The sequence below is a fragment of the Acomys russatus genome, chromosome 7, assembly GCF_903995435.1.
Source record: "Acomys russatus chromosome 7, mAcoRus1.1, whole genome shotgun sequence".
Lineage (NCBI taxonomy): Eukaryota > Metazoa > Chordata > Mammalia > Rodentia > Muridae > Acomys > Acomys russatus.
The window spans coordinates 53,689,875-53,710,405 of NC_067143.1; the positions used below are offsets into that span (position 1 = coordinate 53,689,875).

Below are 20,531 nucleotides of genomic sequence, written 5' to 3' on the forward strand. Positions count from 1 at the left end.
TGTTCTCCACAAACAGAAATATCTGGACCTTATTTGTGTGAGGTATTGAATATATCCATCCAAAATGCGTGGTACCAGAAGGATCTCAGGATTAGGAGTTTGTTTGGAATTTGGAATATTTATGTATGGGTTTTATTGGTTGAACACATCTAATCCAAAAATATGTGTGGCTCAGTATCCTATGTGACTTAAAATTTGTAATCCTCCTGCTTCTGCTTCCATGTGTTACCAGACCCAACCAAAATCAGAAAGATGTCAGCACTGAAAAAGTTTTGAAGTTTAGATTTTGGTTTTCATACAAAAGGTATTCAGTTTATGTCTACTTGTTGATTCGTCGAGCATTTGTCAAACGTTTATGGCCATCTGGGCTCTAGCCCAGAGTATTATCTAGTGAAAAGAGTAGGAACACTGTCCTCAGGCTGGTAGTGAAGCGCAGCCACAGAAGCAGATGGTTACCCTGGAGTGTCTCTGGGAGAGGGAGGAGATGCTACATGGGCCCTCGGGAGCAGTACCTACCTCAAACTCAGGAAGGACCACTGGACACTGGCTTTGTTAGAAGCCTAGAAAGGGACTAGGCAGCCAAGGGGTGGGTGATATTCAGCTGCCACGGTAGTACCTCAGAAGCTCCAGGGTAAGAAAGAGCCTTAGAGAAGCCATAGTGAGAGATTAAAGCAGGTGAGCAGCAGGCCTCTCCAACAGGGCCAACCACTGGGCTATGGTACTAGTCCTCTGCTGACATTTACCTAAAGTAGCCCCCTCTGTGTTCCTTAAAATCGCCTGCTTTTTGTGGTAAGTACCCTGTATGCATAGCCTTGCCATCATACTTGTGAAAACACATTATTGGTTTAATTCTCAATTCAGACAGTTAATTCTTAAAAGTCCAAAATTGTCCTATTCATTCATTATTACATCTCCAGAAGCTACCACTGTGCACTGGTGCTCATTACACTTGTTTGTTGAATGAGTGATGGGTTTTCTTTGTAAAATGGATTACACCCTTCTTGCTTTCTTGAGCCAACTATCACTTTTCTTCCGGTTTATCATTATATCCAGCAGTTAATGTCCTGTGTGGCAGTTCAGAGATGCCCTTAGGGCCTTTTGAGGTGCTGTGCTTGGAATCCTTTTTCAGCTTTTCATTGTCCTGTTCTTTTCCCTCCCTGCCTGGCTAGCGTTTGATTGTGATCAATCTGCTCGCCTGTGAAGTGTCCTCCCCAGCCTTATTTCCTCCTCCTAATCTGCAGTGGGCTAAAAACAAGACTCCCACTATGAAGGGATAATTAGAGTGAGTAACTAGGGTGATTGTGACTAGGGGTTGGTCACTCTGAGTTCTTAAAGGACTTGTACAGGAAAAGTATAGATACCATTAAACAAACCAAGAGGCTATGCTGATCTAGATAACCCCCTTCATGTGTGCCCAGAGGCCAGGCTGATCTAGATAACCCCTTCAGATGTGCCCAGGCTAATATAGATAATTCCCCCATCATGTGTCCAGAGGCCAGGCTAACCTAGATACTTCCCTCAGATGTGCCAAGAGGCCAGGCTGAAATAGATAACCTCCCCCCTCAGATGTGCCCAGAGGTGTACAGAAACATTAGCCACTCAGAAGCTTTCTTACTTCCTGTTCTTGATGTCCCAGAGAAGGTCACACAACACTCTGGGGTCAGCAATGTGCTCTGACCTCCAGCTCTGAGCTCTACTATCTTCATTTGGGCCAAAGGTTTGAAGTGCCTTCACCCAGGCTAGCTTGTTAGGGTCCTGGCTGCACACTGGAGTCTGTCATATGGTAGGACCAGGTTCTACCAAATGCTTTATTGTGTTCTTAAGATCAAGAAAAGAAGAGAGTGCACAGGGCTAAGGCTGGTACCGTAACATCCCTGCTCTGCTGCCTTCTCTGTGCTGGAGTCTTTCACAAGAACTCAGGCTGGTCCTGATTCTCCCGCTGATGAGTCTGACTATGGGCTCTAGCATTCCTTCCACCTCAGCCTCCCAAGCTTCTCAGACAAGCACTTAACCAGCCATGAGCTGAGCTTCCATATTCTCTTGTATCTAAAAACTATCTTTAAAAAATTTAGATAGTGTCTTTAGCATTACAGGAGGAGGCACACAATTCATTCTGAAAGCACTCAGAAACAATGGCGTAGGGATTGCCTGGTACTTCTGTCTAGTCAAGATCACTCCTTGTCTTGTGGGTTTGTTTTTTTTGTTGTTGGTTTTTTTTTGTTGTTGTTTTTTCTGATGTGATTTCTTTCTCTCTCTTTTTTTTTTTTCATTAATTTTTAAAATCACTTTACAGCCTGATTACAGCTTCCTCCCTCCTCTCATCCCAGCCCTATTCTCACACCTCCTCCCCTCATCCTTTCCTCCCTTTCTCAGCCCACCCTGGCACATCAAGTCTCAGCAGAACTAGGTGCATCCTCTCCCACAAAGGCCAAACATACCTTGCCCTTTTATCTCTCAAGAGTCAAGCCCTCTACAGGCTTATGCCAGGGGATAAGAGAGAAGTGGCACAGGGAGGTGGGACGTAGATCCTGGATCCTGCCCCCAACAAACTGTGCTCAGAAGTGAACATTGGTTTCTGGGGTAGTTTCCACAGGAGGGAAACAAACCTCGTCACCAAGGCAGTCTAGAAACTGCTCTATGAGGTCTTGCTTCCCAGGGGATGCCCCAGAGAAGTGGAACCTTCAAGTTTATTAGCCGGTCTAAAAATGTCTGGGCAACAGCATAAGCCAGGATCAGTCTGGTAAGCAGATATGTGTCTGTCCACCAACCCAGAGGTCTTAAAATGTGGTAGTAACTTCAGGGTTTGTTTGTTTGTTTGAATAAAACGAGGGAGAGAAAAGAGAGGAAACATTAATAGGACTAGAGTAGGGCTTGAAGTTTTTCTCACTTGAAATGTCTATCCTTGTCTTTCCTAAAGTGTTTATAGATATTAAGAGTAAAAAAACAGATGGCACCACACAGCAGTAGCTCACACCTTTAGTCACAGCACTTGGGAGACAGAGTCAGGTGGATTTCTGTACATTCGAGGCCAGCCTGATCCACAAAGCAAGTTCCAGGACAGCCAGGGCCACACAGAGAAACCCTGTCTCCGGGGAAACAAAATCAGATTGTAGGAGCTAGAATGGTGCCTAGTGGTAGAGCTCTTGTCTGTCATGCACAAAGACCTGTTCAACAACAGGTCCAATACTCAGCACTGCCAAAAAGACAAAAGCAAATTACAGATACAATAAATTCCAGCTTTTGTAGGGAATGCACACACAGGCACTATATGCAGCCCCTGAAGAGCTAGGCTAAAATGTGCCTTCTCAAGTGGGAAGATATTAGCTCTTTTTTCTTCTTTGTACTCTTCTGTAGTTTGAGTTTTTGCTTGATATAAATCAAATTTTAAGCTTTAAGTCACCTACTAAACTGTAAACAGTGGAGGTGTGTGGCTCTTCTGCACAGAGCAGTCTCTTGCCCACCCCTACTTCCCTGGTCCTCCTGCCCTGCCCTCTTTGTAGACCAGGCTGGCCTCAAATTCACAGAGATTAGCCTGACTCTGCCTCTGGAGTGCTAGGATTAAAGGTGTGCACCACCACACCCAGCTAAAAGCCTATATAAAGCACCTGGTATTCCCAGGCGGTCTCTCATCCAAGCACTAACTAGGCCCAGCCCTGCTCAGCTTTCGAGATCAGATGAGATCCAGCACATTCTGGTTGACATGGCTATAGACCCCACCTTCTTTTTCACCTGGACACCTTATGCTTTGAGTTGTTCAATATTGTAGGATCCTTTTCTTCGTGCGCAAGCTGAGCCCAGCTGTCCCCTGTCCTTCTGTGTCACCCCATTGTACCCCCAGCATAGACTTGATCTCAGTAGTTGCCTATTATCTGCCTCTTGTCACATTAGGTCAGGGACCATAGTGATTGACTTCATGTCCCCAAAATGACTTCTACATATCAATCAATGGTCATGAAACAAACCAGACTGATTTATCTCCTCTTCCCCAGCCAGATGGCCAGGCACACAGTGTAGGTGCTACTTAATGTTTTAGAAGTACATAGACAAATTAAAATGCTGAAGAGCTAGGCACTGAAGCAGAAGGGCCACTGTGAGTTTGAGACCAACCTGAGGTACATAGAGAAAGTGAGTCTAGGACAGCCAAGGCTACACAGAGAAACCCTGTCTTGAAAAACAAAACAAACAAACAAACAAAAAAACCTAAAAAAAAAAAAAAAAAAAAAAAAAGGCAGATGAAACTGGACATACTGGCTCATACCTAGAATCCCAGCACATGGAAGGTAGAGGCAGAAGTATCACTGCAAGTTAAAGACCAGACTTGGCTACATAGTGACACTGTCTTAAAAGTCCAAAGAGAGCTGGGCGTAGTGGCACAGGCCTTTAATGCCAGTACTCAGGAGGCAGAGGCATTTGGATCTCTGGCCTCAAGGCCAGCTTGGACTACAGAGTGACACCCTGTTTGAGGGAAGGGAAAAAAAAAAAGCCAAAGAGAACTAAACATGATGGTACACACACTTAAGTCCCAGCACTGAGAGGCAGAGTCAGGCAGATCTCTGCTGGTTGTGGGCCAGCTTGCTCTTCCTGTATACACACACACACACACACACACACACAGCTAAGAGAGATGGGAGTAAAGAGAGTAGAGAAAAAAATGAGCCTTCAGAGACTGACTTGTCACTAATGGAGGCTTGTCTCTGCTTTTGTTTTGGTCCCTCAGTCCTAGTCACTCGAGAGGATGACTTCAACAACAGACTAAACAACCGTGCTAGCTTCAAGGGCTGCACAGCCCTGCACTATGCTGTCCTGGCTGATGACTACAGCATCGTCAAGGAGCTGCTGGATGGAGGTGAGAGCTGTGGGTTGTGGCTGAAGGAGAGAGAATCCCCCACACTTCTAGAACCCCGTTACTCTGCTTAAGCCAGCAGAGTGGTCATGTTGCCCAAGAGTAACAGTGTCAGTGTGTGATTTGCCCTCTGGTGGATGGCATATGTTCTTGGGGGTGGGGGGGAAGGTCTCTACTCTGTCTGCAATAAGCCCTGAGGTTTTTAAAAACCATTTTTAAAGATTATGTAGAGGACTAAAAATGTGAACCTGAGTGCAGTGTCCTTCTGGAGGTAAGGGGCATTGGCTCTTCCTGGAGCTAGATGACAGGAGCAACATGGGTTCTGGGAACTCAACTTGAATCCTCTGGAAGAGCAGGAAGTGCTCTTAATTGCTGAGCCATTGCTTCTGCCCCAGTGTGAGAGTTTTCTTGATTGGTGTCCTCTATTTCTCCTGAGACCTCCAGAACAGGACCAGTGGAGCCAGGGAGGTCATGTCAAGCCCCACTAACCATGTTACAAAGTTCATCTCCTGGGTCTTGGCCCTACTGTGGTCTCTCTTAGGCCTCTTTATGACTGGTAGCAACACTTTTTTAATGAGCTGTGGCCACTGTGTAATGTCTACCAACTGTCTGTTGTTTGCCACCTAACCGTTCCAAAATCAGCCTGTGAGGAAGTTTGTTCTATCACATAGTCTTTGCCTTCCGGGCCCAGCATCCAAATTATCTTCCAGCCCATATCATGTCCTTGCATTGAGGATACTTCCCAGGAACCCAGTCTTGCCATCTCCTGTAAGCCATAGGCTCAGTGGTTTCATAACCAACCAGGCATTGCCTGCACCCGGGACCAGCCCCCAAACACACCTGGTCTGGAACTCCAGGTCTGCTTTGGAGTGTGGTGGCTATGCCTGGGGTGACTGATACTTTTTGAATAAGGACTCAGTACTCCCAGAAGCAGAGGCTTCAAAAACATCCCAGAGCAAGCTGCTTCTGCCTTTGTCCTTTGGAGAGCTCTTTGGCGAGACATTTGGGGCTACGCATAGAGCATGTACTGTGTGTGGACTTCTCTCTGCTGAGCCTTAAAATCAATACACCCTGTCATTGTCTCCTGGGAACCTCCCTGCTTCCGCCAGCCACCAAACAGAGTTCACTCTACAAGCAGCCCTCCACGCTCCTCTTCCAGATGGAACACCTTTAAAATGAAGAAGCGAGGGCCTTTTATGAGGCTCCCTCCACCCTCAACCCCCCAGGCCAAGGCTAGCCTGTTGAGCCGTTCCAAGGACATGCTTTCCTGCCCGGTGACTTGGAACGGATGCCCTGAGCCCCAACCTTTGCATTTCTCCCACCTGCCTTTTTAATAGTCATCCATTTATACCCCTGCCCTAGTTTCCCAGCCTCGAGGGCCCAAACCATCAGCCCACTTCTAGATCTGAACAAGTTGCTGTCACTCAGAGCCTGCAGGCCTGCCAACTTCTGACCCCTCTCCCCTTCTTGACCTCCCTTAGTCTACCAGTGTGTGTGACCAGCCAACCGAGAGGCAGAATCCTGCTCTCTTTTCCTAGGGGCTGTTGTCTGTAACATTTCCAAAGTCTTTGACCTCTGCTGACCTTTTCCAAAGGCTCTGCCTTCCTGCCCATCAGCTTTATCAGAGAGTTCTGGCCATCAGCTTTGCTGTAGCAACACGGAGGGAGGTTCTTTCTGCAAGATCCAAGGCAGGCCTAGGCACAAAGACTGCTCACAAAGTCCACAGAGATTTAGGTTCCTGGATCCATTGGTTAGGGGTGGAGGGAGCAAGCACTCTTGCTCTCTGTTTTGAGTTGTAAAGAGGCTCAGGCAACAGCATCGAGCTGCTGATGTGGACACCTCTAGCCTGTAGGAGGCAGCATGGAGTAATAGAAAAGGCTGCACAGGCTTCCGATGAGCTAACCTGGGTTGGGACCCCAGTTTCCTGTAAGCTAACCAGGTTGCCTTGGACAGGTTATCTAACTCTCTCAGCCTTTGTTGTTTTATATGTCAGATGGCACCTTCACAGGAGTATGTGGAGATTAATAATGAGTGTAAAACTCCCTGGCAGACACATTAGATGCTCTGTGACAAGTAGTTACTTTTTTTTTCATTTTCATTTGGGGTATATTCATTATGTATAGTAGCAGGAGTTTTTTGTTTGTTTGTTTGGTTGGTTGGTTGGTTTGGTTTATTTTTTTGTTTGTTTTTTGTTTTTTGCTTTGATCATAGTCCCCTCAGTGCCCTTTCTCTCTCACCCTCCTGCTACCTTACTAGTTCCTTCATTCCCTCAGTTTCACTTCTACTTTCATGACTCATATGTAAATGATTTTAGGTGCCTATGTTACTTCTCAAATCCAAACTGAAAGACAAACAATTTTTTCTCTCCTCTGTAACAGTTATTGTGACTTAGATACAGAAATCACACTCTCATGTTGGCAACTGTAACCGTTTCTCTGTCCCTACCTTCAACACAGCTCCCTCTCTTGGAAAGCCTTTCCTACTTGCCCTCCTAGGGATTTGTACAGTGTTGGCCCAGCACTTACCACTAACTGTCAGGGTCGTTCTTTTTATTTCAAGAGCCCACAACTGTGAAAAGGTACATGCTTTGGAGATAGCCTTGGCCTCACAGCATGCCTCAGTTACATCACTCTGTTCACTATTTGCTATCTCTGAGATCATGAGCCTCAGGATCAGCACACTCACTGTCTCTGACCCTGAGACGCTGATGCTGACAGACCTGCATGTTTGCCTGTATAGGCCATGGCTATAGGGTGGGTGCTCCACAGGAGGATTTACATGAAAGAGGAAATGCTGTCTTGTCACTGATGAGCAAGGAAGTAGAATAAGTTACAGAAAGACTCCTGGAGGAGTGGATGATTTCCCGCCCCGCCCCCCTTTCCAGGAAGAGCAATAGGGAGACAGTTCTCTTGTAGAGATTCAAGTTACCTGGTGTCAGTCCTATCGTATACTAAAGGAAGTATGCTTCCCATGTGTATTCATCCTTGATGCTGCTGCCTCTGTCTGTTGTTGCCTCAGAGCGGGAAGGCTCTGCTTCCATACTTAACTTTGCAAGTATAAGAAAAGATGGAGGAAGATGAGGGGGCAGTATGACTGGAAAGAGAAGGAGGGGTGGCTGCAGCTGCCTTACCTCAGTACATCCAGGGCTCTTCTGCTGGATGACACTGTTTTCTCTCGGGAATGTGCTCTCATGGGCAGCTCTGTCTGCCTAAAACATACCTTTAATTATGGTGGATTTTTTTACTTAGTTCCTTCAGAGAAATAAGCCCTAAAGCCCTGAGGCATCAAGTTGTACACAAGGAACTCACTTTTCTAAAATGGTACAAGGTAAATGCCACTCTTGGGAGAGGCGCTAAAACCTTTTTTTTTTTAAATCAGCTTAACATTTGGCTGTGTTTCCAGCCAGCCTCCAGCACCCACCCAGCGTTTCCTGCGCTGCCCCTCTATTCCTGCAATTCGTTTTGCCATTTGGCTGGTAGAAAGAAGCCTACCAGCCCTAGGCGGCCTCAGTGGGACACATATGACAGAAAGGTCTCTAGCCACCTTCCTGGTGCATCTTCCCTGCCCCTGGGACTAGAGTGCAGTGTCATTTACTAAACTAAGGCAGAGTGCACTCCCTCGTCTCCACCTCCTCAGCTACACATTGGCACACTACTGAGTACATTTTTGGATGTGCTAACAGATCTTCAAAAGCCCTGCATGGCTTCCTGACCCACCCACTCTTAGTGTTCTGCTGCCTCCCATCTGAGTCACTGCTTCATCTCTTCTTCTCACTGCCGCTTCCTGTTTCATCACTGCTGCTCCTTACCTCAGAAGTGCCTGGCCCTTCTGAAACCTAATCCTCCCTCCTGGGGGGGGGGGGGCTCCCTCAGTCTTTCCTTCCTCCCATCAAGGTTCCTCTTTGACCCCTTCTCTGAGTGCCTGGCTCAGTTGTCAGTGTTAACCTGCAAGCATCCACTGAGTCCCTAAATTCCTACAACCCGCCCGAGGCAAAGAGCCTGTCCTGTGTTGCTATTCTTCCTGTAGCTGCCTGTTAGCCCATCATCAGGACCAAAACTCAGTGTTCTGTTTCTTGTTCCACTTCACTGTCTGTCCATCTGTCTACACCGGCAGATGTTGTGCTGTCAGCTTTCTTTGCCTGGGGCTGTCTGCCCTCTCTGTTGAAACTTCACACCCAGCAGTACAGAGAAGGATCAGAGGTTCTGGCTCCGCCACCCACAGATTCTCCTTTGTGCCAACCCTTTCTCACTTTATAAAATAGAGCTACTAAAGCTGATCTCAAGGACCTCTTCACGCCATTTACTGTAGTAGCCAAACTTCTTGTTCCTGTGACCAAATAAATATTAAAGGGAGAGGATTTGTTTTGCTCACAGTTTCAGAGGTATTAGATCATCATGGTGGGGAAGGTGTAGCAGAACAGCCTGCAGGATAGAGAGGAAAGGAGAGGAGAGAGAGGCTGCTAGCTGGCTTTCTTCCCCACCCATCCCACCCCCTTAGCTAATACTCTCTGGAAACTTGCTAACAGGATGCTTTAGCAATTCACTAGGGCCTTCTTGGCCTAAGGTGACAGTGAAGATTACCCACCGCGTTGCTGAGCATCTCTTATCACACACTCCAACCTGGGCACCAGGCCAACAACCGTGATACAGGCCTGGGTGCTGCCCTTAAGGAACTCAGAGTTTAAAATGAACAGTGACCCTGAGGTGATAGTGGAGATCTGGAGACGGTCTGTGTGGTCGCAGAGAAACTGTTAAGATTCTGCTGCAGTCTGCCTACCTGTGGTGTCATTGCCTACCTGCACGGGGGTGTGGCCCTGCCAGGGCTGTATAAAAGGGCAGACCCTCCTCAAGGCTCTCCTCTTAATCTCTCTTACCCCCGTCTCTCTCTCTCTCCCTTTCTGGGGTTCCCTGCCCCCTTTCTCCCCGTGCTCATTTAATAAACCTTATATAATATAATCTAACTGTTGCCTGGTACCTTTTTCTTATTCTCTTATTGTCCTATTATCTTATTATTAAACATAAAAGAATCGATCTCAGGCTACGTGTTGTGGAACACCTGTCATCCCAGCACTTGGGAGATAGAGGCAGGAGGATCCAGGGTTTGAGGTCAGCCTAGCCTATATGAGATCCTCCCTCAAAAAAGAAGTGTGGTGAAACACCAGCAATCAAGGGCTCCAACCCTTGGAGCCCTTGAAGGCCTAAGGCAATAGAATCATAAGTTTGAGGCCAGCAGCACTGTATATTGAGTCCAAAGCCAGCCTAAGATGAGACCCTGTCACCAAACAAAACTTTAGGGAGTCTCTGATAAGACAAGGAAAGCCTGGTTCTGGAGATGGCATTTACACTGATTCTGAAAGGATGGATGTAAGGTCGGCAAGGGCGGAACCAGAGGGGCCACACGCTCAAATCCTAAGATGCCGCAGAATGTTCTTATCAGTAGAATACGGTGGTTTAGAAGAGCAAGGAGTCAGGCATCAGAGGGCAAGGATGGAAACAAGAGCTGGTTCAGGAAGGTTTGTGCTGAGGAGGCTGAACTTTGCTTCCAGTGGCAAACCAAGACAATTTAGAGGAGAAACATGACAGGTTTTTGGAGGGTGTTGTTGTTTGGTTGGTTTTGAAACAAGGTCTTAATGTGTTCCAGGCTAGTCAAATTGCTGTGTACCAGAGGATGACCTTGAATTCCTATCCTCTTACAAGTTTTCAAAATGTTTATCTGCTTCTGAAATAACTTGAGGAATTCTTACAGCAGTAGGAATGGATGAACTTGTGCTCTGTCAACATGCGTGGGTCACGTGCCTTAACTATTGGCATGGGATTAGAGTTCACAACAGACAAAACCAGTCAGTGACGTCAGAGTAGCGACCAATCTCTAAGACATGGGGAGGGACACACAGGGACTCCCCAGGCGCTCTGTGGTGCAGTTATGCAGGGTCCCTTGACACTGCTCTGCGTTCTCCTGTTTCTGAGTCCTGTTCTTCCAGAATTCACATGTATAGCCATAAATCTCACACCATGGTGCCAAGCCATGCCCACTGCACTTCATGAGCAAAATCACTGTCTTATTCTAGACCAAGACAGCTTCTTAGCCTTTTTCTTTCACTCCTCAAGTCTCTAAGCCCCTCCCAAGCTGTTGCCATCTCATATTTCACAAAGAAGATGCACTGTAGTCAGAAAGCAACTCCAGCGTGCCCCCCCCCCACTCCCCCTACCCCGCCCCAGAGCTTCTGCCTGCCAGCGCCTTCACAGAGCACCTTCCTTTCTCCAGCAGTGAAAGCAGCCCTTCAGGGCTTCTGCTTCCTCTGTGCTCCACTGTCCAGGGACTCTGCTCCCCTGTACATGCCTCCCTCTCCTTCCATAGATGTTCATCCTCATAAGTTTCAAAAATGTACCTTCAGCTTAGGCATTTAGAAAAAACAAACAAAAGACAGCTGCCTCGCTGCCTCAAGAACTCACCTCATGTCTTAATGACTAAAATCCTCAAAGTAGTGACTGCCTCCCCTCGCTCTTCCTTCCTCCGCTCCTCTTTTTTCCTGAACCTCAACTGTTAGCCTCGGTGTTAGCTTGCCTTAAGTGGTACTCTCATCACCTTGACTTCAGATACTAAACCTAAATCATCTTTGGATTCTTATCTCCTCCAGTCCGAGGACAATGCTTTAGTAAGTTCTGTCCAGCTGAAGGCCCATCACCTCACCTGGACTGCCCTTAGATGGTTATTCTCTCAGTTAACTCTTGTTTCTATCAAACAACAAAGGAATCTTCCTAAAACGTGGAGGGGGTGGCGAAGGCTGCCATGCTCCAGCCGGCAGGTGGCGGCCCACAATTTTAATCTTAACACTCGAGGAAGCAGAGACAGGCAGATCTCTGAGTTTGAAGCCAGCCTGACTTACAGAGCAAGTTCCAGGATAGCCAGGCTCTTACCAGAGAAACCCTGTCTCAAATAATTTTTTAAAAAAGTTTCCTACTTTAAAATTTGACCTCAGTATTGAAGCAACAACATAGGGTTAGGAGTTAGGGTTATCAGAGCCTTAGAAGCCTGTGTCACCTAGACACATTGGGGCTCTCCCATCTCTCCAAAGGAAGGCCACCCTGTCATTCAGGTCTTAACTCAAGTATCCCTTCTCAGGAACCGTCCCAAGTCACCCTGGTAAAAGTTGCTCCAGTGCCACTGCCTTACTACTCCTAGAGAGACAATCCATAGTGAGCAGCATATGGAAGGTGACTCATAAATCTTGACTGACGAGGGAGTCTCACGGCTTCCTGTGAGGATGGCCAGCAGGGCAGCAGTTGGACAGGTGGTTTTCAGCAGGAAGATTGGAGGTGGCCATTCTCTTGGGGACGGGTAAGGCTGCACATTGCCCACGGCAGGGCAGTACAGCTGAAGAGCCCCAGAGGCTCCACTGATGTAAGCCAAGAAAGGAGCTGTGCAAGGGACTTGGCAAAGAACAGCAGCAGGAGGCGGCAGCTCTTGCACTAAGGCAGTACATCTCTCACTGTCTATAAAGATTGGTCTCTGACTCTGTGCTTTACCACAAACCAATTATCATCTGTACCGGAGTTTAGCCAAAATTTGGCTGAGAAACAATATTTTCTTAAGTATAAGCAAAATAAATTATTTAAAAAAGGAACGCCAACTACATGCTCAAACTTGATACTAGTTTCCCTGGACATAAAATGACTCTGAGAGTCACTTTGAAAGTCTCTCATAGAGGCTAGGTAGCAAGGTTTACTATCTGGCTCTAGTTCATGGACCCCGCATTAAGTATCAGTGCTGTTCTGGGAGACAGATGAGCAGACGACACCGTAGCCTTTGCCCTCAAGTAAACAGTTGAGGGCACACAGTCATACTGCATGGCAGAGGGATCAGGGGCTGCAGGCAGGGACCGGGGTCAGCCCCCAGCTCTGGCACTAGTTCGTATTCGTAATCACAGCCTCTTCCTGGCATCACCTTTTCATCTATAAAATGAAGAGACAAGAACGAAGAGACCATGTTGATTTCAAAAAAGTTTCTTCTTTTTGCTTGGCACAGAGACAACACATTTGTGCTGGCGATTTTCTAAGAACTACTGAGGAGAGCTTTCTAATGGCACACAAGGTTTGCATGAAGATATTCTAAAGTAGATTATGATGATGGCTGTACAGTACTGTCTCTATGCTAAAAAGCATTAAAGTGTATACTTTGAATGGGCAAGCTTTATAGCATGTAAATTATATTTCAGCAAAGCTGTTGAAAAAGAAAAGAAAATACTCCATGCCATTCCAAACTGAAAAATACTAGCTTGGATGGGTGATTGGTTGCTTGGAAGCAAATCAGAAAGCCAAGAGAACTGGGCTTACCTCCTCAGCTAGGATGGCAGATGAGCTAGCCAGCAGTGATGTAAGTCAGTGTCCTTTTCTTTTTTTTTTTTTTTTTTTTTTTTTTTTTTTTTTTTTTTTTTTTTCTTCTCTTTTTCTTTCTTTTTTTTTTGGGGAGGGGGTGGGTTTTTTTGTTTTTTTTTGTTTTGTTTTGTTTTGTTGTTTGTTTGTTTGAGACAGAGCTTCTCTGTAGCCTTGGCTGTCCTAGACTCGCTTTGTAGACCAGGCTGGCTTCGAACTCACAGTAATCCACCTGCCTCTGCCTCCCGAGTGCTGGGATTAAAGGCGTGTGCCACCATGCCCAGCTTGTCAGTGTCCTTTTTAAGGGTGCTGTCAGAGACTGAAGAGATGGCTTCCTGACTAAGAGCACTTCCTGCTCTTGCAGAAGACTTGCGTTCATTCCTATACCCTGTCTGGCTGCCCACAACTACCTATGACTCCAGCTCCAGGACACCCTCAATATCCTCTTCTGATCTCTGCAGTCACCTATACACATGTGACACACACATAATTTCTTTTTTTTTTTTTTTTTTTTGGTTTTTTCGAGACAGGGTTTCTCTGTGTAGCCTTGGCCATCATGGACTCGCTTTGTAGACCAGGCTGGCCTCGAACTCACAGCGATCCGCCTGCCTCTGCCTCCCGAGTGCTGGGATTAAAGGCGTGCGCCACCACGCCCGGCTTCACACACATAATTTTTAATTTTTAAAGAACGCTATTAAAATTTGCCTGTAAGTATTCTCTTAATATGATATTTTTGTTTTGTCTTAGCAAATATTTATTGCATACCCCATCCCTTGCAAAGCTTAAAGTCTGTCAGAGTAGAAAAATTAGACAAATAATTAAGTTTTTAGCTAATAATATAAGTATTATTACAGAAGAGTAGAAGGTACTGTGAGAGGATAATGGAAACCTAATCTAGTTCAGGAAAGTCTTCTGAGCAGATGCATGTGTGCTGAGCTCTGAAATGTAGATAGTAGCATATCGTCTAGTTTAAGACAGCCCTGTGGAGGGAGATGGCTATTAATCATCCTTAGGGACCAGCAATCATGTATCCAGGGACACTAGGAAGTAGGGGTGTTCTGTGGCATTGGTTCTCAAACCTTCCCAGTGGTGCAGTCTCATGCTGTGGTAACCCCAACCATAAAATTGTGTTGCTACTGTTAAGAACCTTAATATAAATATCTGATATGCACCCCCCAAGGGAGTTGAGACCCACAGGTTAAGAACCATTGTTCATGGTATTGGCAATACAGTCCACATCCTAGATTAGGTGTGACATAGGCCCACCATGACCCTGAGTTCAGCCTTCAGTACTCAACCAGCTCATAACAAAGGTTCCCTTGCTCCTCTCCAGGATGAGGTACTTCTGTACCCCTGTGCCTGTGGAATCAGTTAATGTCTGAGGAGAGGCGAAAGCCTGGTCACTATGCTTTCCAGAGCCACCTGCCACTCAGCCAACCACTTTTCATCAAGGCTTTAATGGGCTCCAAGCAGTCCTCAGATGAGCCTGGCTACCATCCGGCATGAGCTTATCACTGCCAACAGTAGCAGCTGGAAGCCAGGGCTCCCCTGGGTGAAGGAGAGGTCAGCAGCGACTAGGCAGGCCACTCTGTGTTCCATGTCCTCCACCTGCACTGTACCTGGAAACATAGAACTCAACAGCTCCCAAGGCCAGCCTCCCTTTGCCAGCTTAGTCATACCTCTCTAAGGCCTGTGGCTTAGACTGGAAAAGAGACTCTGCTTTAGGAAGGAAGGGTTTGAAATCAAAGGTCAGGGCCTACAGAACACCAGCAAAAGATCAGACTGGAGAAGAGCCAGAACCAGGATTCCCTCTGCCAAAAGCAGTTTGATTCCAGCATTCCTGTGCTCTTCTCTCTGGAAAGAAGCCTGACGTGTCTTGGGAGGAACACAGCAAAGATCTTCTCTGTGGGTTTGAACTGTGCACTCCTTTCTGAACTACATGTTGAAAACAAATTCTTTTCATTATAACAGAAGGGAACTTGCTGCTAAGAAACCCTGCAGGGATCTACTTTAAGGAAATAGATCCCTGTGTGGTAGGAGTACCGACTGGGTACCAGACTCGGGTCTGGTGCTGCCATCACCCTGACACTGACCTTATCTGACCTGAGTCCTGCCCTTTCACATTGTGGCAGTGTACCTGTGCTACCCAGACCTTCCAGTATGGTGTTTTGTGACTCTGAATGGACACTTGCCTATGATTTACCTAAGAGCATGCAAATCTAAATTTTTATATTTATTCAGCAATTACCACTTTTTTTTTTTATCTGCAACTGATCACCACCATCTCTGCTCTGGGCTTCTCTTAAAAGTGCCCTGTCTAGTTTTCTTACCTCCCTATTCAGGACTGAAATATCTCCTTCCCACTGAGCCGCATCCTCAGAAGGCAGAGTATGACCTGGGTGGTTTTGTTCCCAGCATCTCACGCTGCTCTTAGCACATGACAATAAGTGTTTGTTGTCTAAATTCATTTGTAAGTGGGCACAGGCAATATAGGGAATAAAAAAATGAGATATAGGCCCTTCTCAGAAGATTGAGCTGGTCTTATAGCAGGGCTTGAGGATTGGGTGGAGCCACAGGCTCAGGCCCCACAGAATTCAAGCAAGCAGAGGGAAAGAACAAAGCTACTCCATGAAGTGGAAACAAACCGAGCCCTGAACCTGCATGCCAAGTAGAGATTATAGGAAAATGGCCACCCACTGCACTGTTCAGGAGACTTGAGTACAGAGGGCCTTTGAGGTGGTGAAACAGGATAAATTCGTAGTCAAAATCATTTTGAAGTGATTGGGGGTGTGTGTGTGTGTGTGTGTGTGTGTGTGTGTGTGTGTGTGTGTGTGTGTGTGTGTGTGTGTTTTTAACCATGATGATTTTTACTTTTAAAAAGGTAAAATATAAAGTTGCATGCAGTGCTTTAGGAAAGTGGTGTCCCTGCCACATCTCTGGTCCTCCTCAGGGCCAAGCCTTGTGATTTTTTTCCTCTCATCCTCCCTATGGCTGCTTTTAGCAGTTAGTACTGTGTAGGGGAAGCGCACACACACACACACACACACACACAGACACACACACACACACACACACACACCTATGTTATGGGGATAAATCTGAAACAGGTCTCACTAGGGTAAAGTCATGGTGTTTTCAAAGATGCCTTCATTTTTGGAGTCCATAGTAAAGAACATGTTCTCTCGCTGTGTCCAATTTCTAGAGGCCTTTATTTCATGCATTGTAGCCCCATCCATCTTCAAAGCAAGCAGTAACCAATCAAGTCTCTTTCATATTTCATCACCCTGATAGTCTTTTTCCTTTCTCCTCTATTTATAAAGACCTGTAGTTGTGTGGAGCAACGTAGATAACCCAAGGTATCTGAGTCAACTGATAACCTTAATTATGTCTTCAGCCTTCGTGCCATTCTTGTCTCTGTGACATATTCACAAGTTTCCAAGACTTAGGAAAGCTCTGGGCACACCTTGCCTACAACACTTTCAGAGATATTTTTTTTTTAGAGATTTATTTATTTATTATTTATACAGTATTTTGCCCCATGTGCTGGAAGAGGACACTAGATTTCATTATAGATGGTTATGAGCCACCATGTGGTTGCTGGGAATTGAACTCAGGACCTTGGGAAGAACAGACAGTTAACCTCTGAGCCATCTCTCCAGTCCCTCTCAGAGATATTTTATGCGTGCTTTGTTTTTATATTCTTGTTTTTAAACAACTCTAGTATTATCCTTTTTTCCTTCCTTGCAATTAATCACTGGAGACACTTGGTTTTTTGAGACAGGGTTTCTCTGTGTAGCCTTGGCTGTCTTGGACTCACTTTGTAGACCAGGCTGGCCTTGAACTCACAGCGATCCGCCTGTCTCTGCCTCATGAGTGCTGGGATCAAAGGCATGCACCACCACGCCTGGCATTGAAGACACTTTTAATCTCAAGCAAATACCTGGTTCATCAGATTTTGCCCCAAACCTGACATTCCGTGAGCTTCTTGCCAGAACCAGTCTTCACGCAGCACCTGTGAAATAGACGTTTTTCCCATATTTTCTAACCCTCGTACTTATCCCACAGTGACCAGTTGGCATGTGGCGGCCTGTGGTACGCAAACCCCTTCTCTCATATGTCTACATATTGTCAGTGTACTCACAGGTACCCACTGTTTAGTACCTGGAACTCTTTGCCATCCTTAATTATATTAGTGCTGATTGGCTCTGATTTTACCAGGGTAGTAGTCTTGCTTGCTTTTCTTTTCTTTTCTTTCGTTTTGTTTGTTTGTTTGTTTGTTTTGTTTTGTTTTGTTGTTGTTGTTGTTTGTTTGGGTTTTGGATTTTGATGCTGTGGGGTTTGGGGAGGGGGTTGATTGATTGTTTTTGAGACAGGATCTCTCTACAGAGCCCTGGTTGTCCTGGAACTCACTATGTAGATCAGATTGCCCTACAATTAACAGAGATCCACCTACCTCTGTCTTCTGAGTTCTGGGATTAAAGGTGTGCACCACCATGTTTCTTTTTAATTCTTGTTTTGTTTTTCCAGACTGTTTCTCTGTATAGCCTAGACTTGGTTTATAGGCCAGGCTGGCCTCAGACTCAGAGTTCTGCTGCCTTCCAATTGCTGCTTGGATTTCTTTTATTCTTTTAGCATTTTCTTATTTCTGGAATTAAAAAAAAAAAAAAAAAAAACAGTTCAGACTCATCTTATGCCAGCCTTGCTTTTGTCTTCGTATTCGAGGAGCACTAAGACTTTAGTGAGTGTTGTCGTAGCGATGAAAATCTAGTACTGGATTTCTTCCTCATTTTTGCAGGGTTTTGTAAATTTACTAAAAGAAAAAAATAAAGCATGCCTGTGAGCCATCTCTTCCTTCACTGGTCAGCCTGGTGTTAGGCGGGGATCTGTGACTCTCGTGGCCAACTGTACTGCTCTTTCTACTCTGGCTTTATAGTGTTAGGTGGAAACGTAGGATCTGCACAGCCAGATCTGTCACTGAGCAACAGCACTGCCAGCTCCTTGACATCTTGAACCAGTGTCCCAGTTACCTTCCTATTGCCGCAACAAAATACCATGACCAAGGCATTTTCTAAGAGAAAATGTTTGAGACTCACGGTTACAGGCAGTTAGAATTTGTGCCCATCATGGGGAGCGTGGCAGTAGGAATACAGGCATACCCAGTGTCTTTACCTGGGTCCTAGGGATCTAACTCAGGGTCTCATGCATGTAAGGCAACTTCTTTACCCATGATGCCATTTCCCCAGCCCCAAGAGTCCTGTTTTCTTGTTTTGCCTCACTTTCCTATGTAAGAGCTGTGTTCTTTTTAGTTTGCTTTTTTTACTAATCCATATTTTCCAGGAAACATTTCATACAGATCTGCCTTCTCCCTCTTTATGCCTGTATCGGATTCCATTCCTGGCCTATATGCGTGTACATGCAGGTTTTGAATATTTTGTAAGCAGTGCAACTGTATATGACCTGTTTGTAGAATACTTTGGTACTAATGGTGGTGTGTCTGTAGTGAAGTCTTATAGGTAGCAGTCCTAAGTAGGAGGGCGTGTGCACAGGTCCTTTGGCTATGTACTGGTTGTTTTTCCTCTATAGAACTTGTACTGTCCCTCCCATTTATCCTGTATTAGAGTATCTGTGACACTCTCCAGCCCCTTGAAGACTAGATTGCCAGCCTTTGGGGATTTTGTCAATCATAGTAAAAGGGAAATAGTTTTGGTTTGGTTCTCTTATTACAAATGGATTTGAACATAATTCATATATTTAAGAACCATTTTGATCTCCTTTGTGTTCTGTTCACATCTTAGCCATTTTCTGTAGGAATTTTGGTCTTTGTTTTCTCTTTGTTATTTTTGTTTTAGTGTTTTGGGCAGGGATGTAATTACGCCATCCCTGTTGGCCTGGTACTCACTATGTAGCCCAGATTAGTTTCAGCCTCATAGCAGTCTGCCTGCCTCAGCCAAAGTACACCAAAATACCCAGCTCTCTTCCAAATTTTTTTTAAGATTGATTTTTATTTATCTGTGTGAGCATGTGCCATATATGTACAACTGCCCAGTGAAGCTAGAAGAAGGTGTCATTTTTAATTTGTCCTTTGCTCAATGCCAAAAATCTGGTTCATCCTGCAGTCTCAGCTCAAGGACAGATGTGATAAAGTCCTCAGAATCATTAGATAAAAGCACCTTTGAGAAAAATAATCCAGCCTAGGCAAAGAATTCCATCAAAGTGGCCCTGTTGGTGACTGCACCTGTTCTCCACCTCTCATCACTCCTCCTCTCCCATGGTGCTCCTGTGTTTAGCTTTTGAGATAGTCACCTGATAACTGCTAGGTGTGGAGGAGGGAGAGCAAACTGTTAAAGATGTTGGCAACAGCCTCTGTGTTGGGAAAATACAGCAGTTTTATGAGGAAGATGAGTTATTCCTTCGGCCTTGATCAGAGGCTGAGAGCCCCAGGTAAATGGTTCTTTTGCACAGACCCATAGTCTAACATCTGATACCGTGTTAAAGACACCTCTTCCATACTTGCTGCTCTCCTCACACTGGTAAGTAGAGTTAAGATCCCCCAGGGTATCCCTGCACTTGTTTGCAAAGTGAGCTATGAACAAGGCCCCCTGTCTCCCTCAAGTGCAGACATCTGTGAATGTGCCTCAGTCTAGAGGCTCACTCGTTGCTGTTTTGTTTTCTTTTGTTGGTTGGTCATTTGGTTTGTGTGTAGTTTTTTTTTGGGGGGGTTGTTTATTTGTTGAGATGATGTGTTGATGTCTAGCCCAGACCGGTTCAGACCTATAACAGTCCTCCTGCCTCAGTCTTTCCAGCTCTGAGATGATGGCTGTGAGCCACCACAACCAGCTTCAGCCATTGCTTTAACTACTGGTACTCTCCAAAGCAGAAGTCTGGACTGAACTTTGGAGCAGACTTGTGAGTGAAAGCCTTCTCTCGACAAGCCCTCTTTGCTGCTATGGACAGTCAACTGGGATTGGTCCACAGACATTTCAACATCTGGTCAGCTCTGCCCTTTGGGGTGGAGCAGTGTTTTATAGACAGCCCATCAAGATTGATTGGCCTTCTAACTGAATTAGCCAGATGTGTGGGCATTGTGTGCCCTTTCCTCGGCCTCCTCCAATGCTGTTAGGTGGAAGCAGACATGTGATTTGCATGTTTGAAGATGATGTGGGTTTAGTGCATGAACAAAAGCTGCCGCCTCCTGCAGTCTGTGGCTCTGCCCCAGACGTCAGCAGTATAATTACAACTGCTGAATTTAGCCTAGACCTGCGCTTGGCTTCCTCAGTCTCAGCTGTCATTAGCAAGAGGGGGAAGGGAAGGGACTC

The 20,531-nt window shown here is 45.8% G+C and overlaps 1 protein-coding gene across 2 annotated transcripts in view; it reads left to right on the forward strand.

The window, feature by feature from the left end:
- Clpb (caseinolytic mitochondrial matrix peptidase chaperone subunit B) overlaps nucleotides 1–20,531 on the forward strand; it is a 125,944-nt gene that overhangs the window by 57,761 nt on the left and 47,652 nt on the right. For both annotated transcript variants that reach the window (XM_051149072.1, XM_051149073.1), the window contains one exon: nucleotides 4,718–4,846. In XM_051149072.1, coding sequence (XP_051005029.1) covers nucleotides 4,718–4,846 — 129 coding nt within the window. The remainder of the gene's footprint in view (nucleotides 1–4,717; nucleotides 4,847–20,531) is intronic.